At 44.2% G+C, this 9,757-nt stretch overlaps 1 protein-coding gene across 1 annotated transcript in view; it reads right to left on the reverse strand.

Annotated features, from left to right (window-relative positions):
• The window catches only part of LOC306917839 (scavenger receptor class A member 5-like), a gene marked incomplete at both ends in the record, with an annotated part of 46,154 nt that overhangs the window by 23,450 nt on the left and 12,947 nt on the right, over positions 1 to 9,757 (reverse strand). Inside the window, one exon of the mRNA XM_079530740.1 lies at positions 6,773 to 6,961. Within this exon, the coding sequence (XP_079386866.1) occupies positions 6,773 to 6,961 (189 nt within the window). The remainder of the gene's footprint in view (positions 1 to 6,772; positions 6,962 to 9,757) is intronic.

The raw sequence follows: 9,757 nt of genomic DNA on the forward strand, positions 1-9,757 counted from the left end.
TAACATGCATTTTAAAACTGCTTTTAATATGTAATATCATATTGTCTATGTCCCTCAAAGTTATTTCTAATGGTTTGAGCCTCAATCACCACTCTGATATAACCAGGCCTTGTCATTTCTTTCTGGACTTTGAAAGCAGTTTTAGCTGCAGTACCACAATGTCCTGAGGTGGTGGGGGCGCTGATATGCAGATTATTTAATATTTGAGTCATTATAATACTGATGCTAGATAAAACCAGGCTTGTTTCCATTCCATGCCAGCTTGGAAAATCAACAATGGTGGACATTGTAAACAAAGTGGAAATGCACATTTGGAACTGAAGACTGAAGAAGAGGAGGAACTAGAAAGGTCGCAATTTTAAAAAATTGCAAAGTGTGGTTGCCGCAGTGGCTTACATATGCCCCTCCCACTGATATTGCCAGCCAATTACAATGTCACGTCGCCCCTGCGATCATGCGTAAGTAATTCGGAGGGGATTTATCCCCCAAAAATCATGTTTTTTGCGACAAACGGTTACATTTCTCGCATTTGCGGCGCCCCCTATGGATGAAAATAGAATGTATTTTGGTACTTGGTTGATTGAACCACCTGCGACATGTGATTCAAATTTGGGATGGATTGGACATTCCGTTCGTGATTTATGGCATTTTTTGTGATATAGGCCCCTCCCACTAACTTCGGACGACGATTACGGCCGAACGATACGCACTACCAAAATTCTGCAGTTGGTGTTTTAATCGGATAGGTCTGGAGATCATGTGTGCCGATTTTTGTGAGATTTGGACAAAATCTTTAGGAGAAGGAGCCAAAAGTGTGTTTTGGAGAAAATTCAAAATGGCGGAAAATCTATCATGACGCAAATGGGCGTGGCCTATATGGGGAGATGCGTCATGACCCAAGGAATCCAGGGAAAAAAATATTTTGATTTTACGACCTACGGTTCAAGAGTTAAAAGCCAAAACGTAAAGTGGGCTGTTATAGCGCCACCATGAGGCCGACCGATAACATTATAAGTTAATTAATTTTAGTAAGTATTACGAATTATCCCTCCAAGTTTTGTAACTATAGCCCTTACAGTCTCTGAGGAAAAAATACTTGAATGTGATTTTTCGCACTTTCCCATTCATGTCAATGGGGAAATTTAAATCACTAATAAATTCATATCAATTAAACTATAGAACATTTCTCTTAGCAATGAGCAAGCACACCATTTCCGATTTTTCCGGTCAATTTGACATATGGGTCAAGTGCGTACAGTTAAAACTGTGGGAGGAGTAGCGTTTCAAAAAAAAGGTTACTCCAGTAAAAAGAAACTAGAAAGGTCGCAATTTAAAAAAATTGCAAAGTGTGGTTGCCGCAGTGGCTTACATATGCCCCTCCCACTGATATTGCCAGCCAATTACAATGTCGTGTCACCCTGCGATCATACGTAAGTAATTCGGAGGGGATTTATCCCCCCAAAAAACATTTTTCTGCAAGAAACTGTCATCTCACCCCTGTGAAAATAACTTTTGAGTGGTGCAACCACTCCTATCTAGCTTTGTGTGTCCCTGGGTCTGTCCCTGGCTGGCTGGCTGGCTGGGTCTGTCCGAGCACGAAAAATAGCGTTTGGTTGGTTTTCACAATTAACTGTAGCCTATATATGATGATTTGAGGTGTTACAGTACAGTGCAGGTACAGTACAGTAGAGGGACCCCCTGGGGGACCCCCACACTGTAACTCTGTCATTTCTCGACCGTTTCGGACGCGGGCTGGCTCCCCCTGGGGACCCCCACACGGAGTTGCGCCACTAACTTCATACGGGTGTGATTTTCTGCAACAAGCGGTTACATTTTTCGCATTTGCGGCGCCCCCTATGGATGAAAATGGAATCGCTTTTGGCTTTTGGTTGATTAAACTACCCGCGACATCTGATTCAAATTTGGGATGGATTGGACATTCCGTTCGTGACTTTAGGCATTTTTTGTAAAATAGGCCCCTCCCACTAACTCCGGACGACGATTAAGGCCGAACGATACGGACAAAAAAAATTCAAAAAATCTGAAAAAAATGTAAACGCGGTCCGATAGGTCCAGAGATCATGTGTACCGATTTCTGTGAGATTCGGACAAAATCTGTAGAATCAGAAAATAAAAGTGTGTTTTGAAGAAAATTCAAAATGGCGGAAAATCTATCCTGACGCAAATGGGCGTGGCCTATACGGGGAGATGCGTCATGGCCCAAGGAATACAGGGAGAAAGGAATTTTGAATTTACGACCTACGGTTCAAGAGTTATAAGCCAAAACGTAAAGTGGGCTGTTATAGCGCCACCATGAGGCCGACCGATATAATTATAAGTTAATTAATTTTAGTAAGTATTACGAATTATCCCTCCAAGTTTTGTAACTATAGCCCTTACGGTCTCTGAGGAAAAAATACTTGAACGTGATTTTTCGCATTTTCCCATTCATGTCAATGGGGAAATTTAATTCACTAATAAATTCATATCAATTAAACTATACAATATTTATCTTAGAAACGAGCAAGCACACCATTCCCGATTTTTCCGGTCAATTTGACATATGGGTCAAGTGCGTACAGTTAAAACTGTGGGAGGAGTAGCGTTTCAAAAAAAAGGTTACTCCAGTAAAAAGAAAAAGAAAGTGTTACAATTACAATAGTCTGGTTGCCCTTTAGGGCAACCACACTAACTAGAAAGGTCGCAATTTTAAAAAATTGCAAAGTGTGGTTGCCGCAGTGGCTTACATATGCCCCTCCCACTGATATTGCCAGCCAATTACAATGTCGTGTCACCCTGCGATCATACGTAAGTAATTCGGAGGGGATTTATCCCCCCAAAAAACATTTTTCTGCAAGAAACTGTCATCTCACCCCTGTGAAAATAACTTTTGAGTGGTGCAACCACTCCTATCTAGCTTTGTGTGTCCCTGGGTCTGTCCCTGGCTGGCTGGCTGGCCGGGTCTGTCCGAGCACGAAAAATAGCGTTTGGTTGGTTTTCACAATTAACTGTAGCCTATATATGATGATTTGAGGTGTTACAGTACAGTCACTGTAACACAGTACAGAGTTACACACTGTAACTCTGTCATTTCTCGACCGTTTCGGACGCGGGCTGGCTCGCCGGAACCGGGCTGGCACCCTGGCCGCGTTCCTGTGGATTTGGGACTTCTGGGGACCCCCACACGGAGTTGCGCCACTAACTTCATACGGGTGTGATTTTCTGCAACAAGCGGTTACATTTTTCGCATTTGCGGCGCCCCCTATGGATGAAAATGGAATCGCTTTTGGCTTTTGGTTGATTGGATTGGACATTCCGTTCGTGACTTTAGGCATTTTTTGTAAAATAGGCCCCTCCCACTAACTCCGGACGACGATTAAGGCCGAACGATACGGACAAAATTTTTTCAAAAAATCTGAAAAAAATGTAAACGCGGTCCGATAGGTCCAGAGATCATGTGTACCGATTTCTGTGAGATTCGGACAAAATCTGTAGAATCAGAAAATAAAAGTGTGTTTTGAAGAAAATTCAAAATGGCGGAAAATCTATCCTGACGCAAATGGGCGTGGCATATATGGGGAGATGCGTCATGGCCCGAGGAACACAGGGAGAAAGGAATTTTGAATTTACGACCTACGGTTCAAGAGTTATAAGCCAAAACGTAAAGTGGGCTGTTATAGCGCCACCATGAGGCCGACCGATATAATTATAAGTTAATTAATTTTAGTAAGTATTACGAATTATCCCTCCAAGTTTTGTAACTATAGCCCTTACGGTCTCTGAGGAAAAAATACTTGAACGTGATTTTTCGCATTTTCCCATTCATGTCAATGGGGAAATTTAATTCACTAATAAATTCATATCAATTAAACTATACAATATTTATCTTAGAAACGAGCAAGCACACCATTCCCGATTTTTCCGGTCAATTTGACATATGGGTCAAGTGCGTACAGTTAAAACTGTGGGAGGAGTAGCGTTTCAAAAAAAAGGTTACTCCAGTAAAAAGAAAAAGAAAGTGTTACAATTACAATAGTCTGGTTGCCCTTTAGGGCAACCACACTAACTAGAAAGGTCGCAATTTTAAAAAATTGCAAAGTGTGGTTGCCGCAGTGGCTTACATATGCCCCTCCCACTGATATTGCCAGCCAATTACAATGTCGTGTCACCCTGCGATCATACGTAAGTAATTCGGAGGGGATTTATCCCCCCAAAAAACATTTTTCTGCAAGAAACTGTCATCTCACCCCTGTGAAAATAACTTTTGAGTGGTGCAACCACTCCTATCTAGCTTTGTGTGTCCCTGGGTCTGTCCCTGGCTGGCTGGCTGGCCGGGTCTGTCCGAGCACGAAAAATAGCGTTTGGTTGGTTTTCACAATTAACTGTAGCCTATATATGATGATTTGAGGTGTTACAGTACAGTCACTGTAACACAGTACAGAGTTACACACTGTAACTCTGTCATTTCTCGACCGTTTCGGACGCGGGCTGGCTCGCCGGAACCGGGCTGGCACCCTGGCCGCGTTCCTGTGGATTTGGGACTTCTGGGGACCCCCACACGGAGTTGCGCCACTAACTTCATACGGGTGTGATTTTCTGCAACAAGCGGTTACATTTTTCGCATTTGCGGCGCCCCCTATGGATGAAAATGGAATCGCTTTTGGCTTTTGGTTGATTGGATTGGACATTCCGTTCGTGACTTTAGGCATTTTTTGTAAAATAGGCCCCTCCCACTAACTCCGGACGACGATTAAGGCCGAACGATACGGACAAAATTTTTTCTAAAAATCTGAACAAAATTGAAACGCGGTCCGATAGGTCCAGAGATCATGTGTACCGATTTCTGTGAGATTCGGACAAAATCTGTAGAATCAGAAAATAAAAGTGTGTTTTGAAGAAAATTCAAAATGGCGGAAAATCTATCCTGACGCAAATGGGCGTGGCATATATGGGGAGATGCGTCATGGCCCGAGGAACACAGGGAGAAAGGAATTTTGAATTTACGACCTACGGTTCAAGAGTTATAAGCCAAAACGTAAAGTGGGCTGTTATAGCGCCACCATGAGGCCGACCGATATAATTATAAGTTAATTAATTTTAGTAAGTATTACGAATTATCCCTCCAAGTTTTGTAACTATAGCCCTTACGGCCTCCGAGGAAAAAATACTTGAACGTGATTTTTCGCATTTTCCCATTCATGTCAATGGGGAAATTTAATTCACTAATAAATTCATATCAATTAAACTATACAATATTTATCTTAGAAACGAGCAAGCACACCATTCCCGATTTTTCCGGTCAATTTGACATATGGGTCAAGTGCGTACAGTTAAAACTGTGGGAGGAGTAGCGTTTCAAAAAAAAGGTTACTCCAGTAAAAAGAAAAAAGAAAGTGTTACAATTACAATAGTCTGGTTGCCCTTGGGCAACCACACTAATAAAGTGTTACAATTACAATAGTCTGGTTGCCCTTTAGGGCAACCACACTAATTACAATAGTCTGGTTGCCCTTTAGGGCAACCACACTAATTATACAAAGTAGGGTGACATTGATGACATCACGATGAGGCCAAAATCAGTTGAGCTGTTTCTGAGAGCAATTTCCATTAAAACACCCATATGATATGAAAGCCTGATTGTTCAAAATTGGTTATTTGTGGGGATAGAAAACACATATTATATGGGAGCCCAAAAAACACATAAGAAATTTGTAGGTCTGCTATTTTTGAAAAATCGTAAAAATGCAGAAACAAATCTTTGAATATATAGATTATATCTTTCAGAGCGAACGTTTTTTTTATTTCGACGTCAGGCCTAAATGGGTTAAAACGTTAGAAGGGTGGTGTCTCTCACCCTGTCCGTCCAGAAGGGGTTAAACGTTAGAAGGGTGGTGTCTCTCACCCTGTCCGTCTACAAGGGGTTAAACGTTAGAAGGGTGGTGTCTCTCACCCTGTCCGTCTACAAGGGGTTAAAACGTTAGAAGGGTGGTGTCTCTCACCCTGTCCGTCCACAAGGGGTTAAACGTTAGAAGGGTGGTGTCTCTCACCCTGTCCGTCCACAAGGGGTTAAACGTTAGAAGGGTGGTGTCTCTCACCCTGTCCGTCCAGAAGGGGTTAAACGTTAGAAGGGTGGTGTCTCTCACCCTGTCCGTCCACAAGGGGTTAAACGTTAGAAGGGTGGTGTCTCTCACCCTGTCCGTCCACAAGGGGTTAAACGTTAGAAGGGTGGTGTCTCTCACCCTGTCCGTCCACAAGGGGTTAAACGTTAGAAGGGTGGTGTCTCTCACCCTGTCCGTCTACAAGGGGTTAAAACGTTAGAAGGGTGGTGTCTCTCACCCTGTCCGTCTACAAGGGGTTAAAACGTTAGAAGGGTGGTGTCTCTCACCCTGTCCGTCTACAAGGGGTTAAACGTTAGAAGGGTGGTGTCTCTCACCCTGTCCGTCTACAAGGGGTTAAACGTTAGAAGGGTGGTGTCTCTCACCCTGTCCGTCCAGAAGGGGTTAAAACGTTAGAAGGGTGGTGTCTCTCACCCTGTCCGTCTACAAGGGGTTAAACGTTAGAAGGGTGGTGTCTCTCACCCTATCCGTCTACAAGGGGTTAAACGTTAGAAGGGTGGTGTCTCTCACCCTGTCCGTCCAGAAGGGGTTAAAACGTTAGAAGGGTGGTGTCTCTCACCCTGTCCGTCTACAAGGGGTTAAAACGTTAGAAGGGTGGTGTCTCTCACCCTGTCCGTCCAGAAGGGGTTAAACGTTAGAAGGGTGGTGTCTCTCACCCTGTCCGAAGCGCCCCGTCTTGTGCACGTCGGCGGCCTGTCGGTAGCCCAGCATCCTGCACACCACGTCCGCGTCCTTCTTGTCCCAGGTGTCGTCACACACCGTGCCCCAGCGCCGCTCGTGGTACACCTCCACGCGCCCCTCGTGGGGGCCCGACCCGTTCACCAGCCGCACCAGGGTGTCCACCACTGAAACGCATGCACGGCACGCAACGCACACACACACACACACGCATACACCCAGACACACACACACTCAAAGTCAAAGTCGTACGATTTGTCAAATTGTCACACACGTTACCGCAGTGATATTCGTTCTCCGTATTTGACCCATCTCTTGGAGCAGTGAGCTGCAGCCGTGCCAATCATTTGATTAGTATATTTGACTCCCCAATCCAACCCTTTGATGCTGAGTGCCAAGCAGGGAGGCATTGGGTCCCATTTTTACAGTCTTTGGTATGATCCGGCCGGGGATCGAAACCCCAAACTCCCAGTCTCAGGGCGGACACTCTAACCACAAGGCCACTGAGCTGGTGCACGCACGCACGTGCACCAGCTCAGTGGCCTTGTGGGTCGCACGCACGCACGCACGCACGCACGCACGCGCACACACACACACACACACACACACACACACACACACACACACACACACACACACACACACACACACACACACACACACACACACACACACACACACACACACACACACACACACACACACACACACACACACACACACACACACACACACACACACACACACACACACACACTTTTTTTTGTCTCTCCCACTGTCAGATCAATAAGATTGTACTGTATGGCTAATAAGATGCATGTCATTGTGGCTAATAAGATGCATGTCACTGTGGCTAATAAGATGCATGTCACTGTGGCTAATAAGATGCATGTCATTTTGTCTAAAACTATTTAACATGCAGTCCGAGTAGAAAATAGGGTTTAAGTGGTTAACAGATTGCTGCATGACTGTGTTTGTGGAGCCTCCATTTTTCCTGGCAGGGCTTTGAAGTCAATAAGTACAGAGGATAATGTTTCCCCAGAGTGTTTATGAGTTTAACGAAGCCCTGTAAATCAAACAACAACAAAAACAACACTAAATAATACATAAATAAACTTAGAGTAATAGTGTGTTTTCTTGGTACCAATCCTTTTCCATAAAGTCATAGAAAATAGGCCAGGAGAATGTCTTTCTCCTAAAATAAATGAAATTACACCAACGGCTCGAGGCGAGTCAATGTTTTCTTTCCTGTGTTGACTCATTTGTAAGAAGCAGGGTGGTTTTAGTCAATTTGCAGTTCCCACTTTTGTCCAAAAGTAATTTCTCAACAACTGTTGACTGTTTTGCACACAATGTGACAGGCCAGTCTGGCAAGCAGCTGCATATTGGGGTCCTGAGAGGGGAAGGGGAAGGGTGTCCAATATACTTTATACTATTGGGGTCCTGAGAGGGCGAGGGGAAGGGGAAGGGTGTCCAATATACTTTATACTATTGGGGTCCTGAGAGGGGAAGGGGAAGGGTGTCCAATATACTTTATACTATTAGGGTCCTAACCCTAACCCTAACCCTAACCCTAACCTCTTTGGTGGGGGACGTAACAACTACAAATAACACCTGGACCTCTTTGGTGGGGACGTAACAACTACAAATAACACCTGGACCTCTTTGGTGGGGGACGTAACAACTACAAATAACACCTGGACCTCTTTGGTGGGGACGTAACAACTACAAATAACACCTGGACCTCTTTGGTGGAGACGTAACAACTACAAATAAAGATAAGAAAACCTTCTAGTCTGAAATTCTCCTTGGAATATCTAAGGAATCTAAGGAAACTATATGTGTATGTACACTAGAGTGCTATATGTCTACATAAAGTGCTATTTAAGTTACATAAGTTGAGCCTGTGGACACGCCTGTAGAGGTCGAAGCTAGGGCAAGTACTACGGCAAGTGCTATGGACTAAGATGGAGTCTGAAGATGTATCTTACATCAGTGTAAGATAATTCCATCTTTAGTCAATCATGGCTTGTCGATCGAAGTCTATTGTTCAGCATGCTGACACAATGAAAGCTTTGAAACAGACCGCCGCTCTACGGTTGGATCGGACACAACGATGTGTGAAGAGCAGGGATGTTATGGAGATAATCAAGGACTGACTGCTCTGCCAGGAAAACAAAATGACAGCACTTTACTTTATTAATTATTGTGCATTTGGAAATAGTTGACTAATAGTCCCAGTCCCAACACTTTAATTGCCCGGGGTTATTTAATCCATTACATTATAGCGCCCAGTCGAATTATAAACACGGACCACTTTTACCGTCTAACACAGGATGATTTTTCATAATTAGACGGGATGATTTAGATCGCGAGTTATTAACGTTTTAAGATTTTCGTTGTCGTCGGCTAAACAGGGGAGGAACATTTTCGATGACGTCTCACTGTTGCACAACATCGTGGATTGCACAACAGGCGCTTCCAGGCTGTGGAGCGATGCGATCCGTTTTCATATCAATACACTTCGTCTTTTGGATCAAACTTCGACTTGGGCGTCGGGCGTTACTAATAGAAAGGATGGTGAACTTCGTCCTGGGCGATGGGGGTGTTAAAGGAGCATTCAGTGATTTGGGTGATTTGGAAAACCCCCCGGTCCGCCCTGGTAACAAGATGTCCACATGCACGCACTACAGTGGGACACACACACACACGACAACACACACACCAAGGCCCGCCCCCACTCGATCATGATTGGCGGAACGCCCCTCTCTATCCTGATTGGATGAAGACTTGGCCACCTATAGCCAAAAACGAAACCTAAGGTTTTTTTGACCCCAGGGGTTAACTGGGGACAGGGAGGAACTCCTTATATGGTCAGCACACTCTATAGTAGGGAGGATTATCACAACAAAACAAAAGAAATAAGTGATATTTGAATTAAGTGAAATCACTGAATATACCTT

This window comes from Electrona antarctica (assembly GCF_951216825.1).
Source record: "Electrona antarctica genome assembly, contig: scaffold_189, whole genome shotgun sequence".
Lineage (NCBI taxonomy): Eukaryota > Metazoa > Chordata > Actinopteri > Myctophiformes > Myctophidae > Electrona > Electrona antarctica.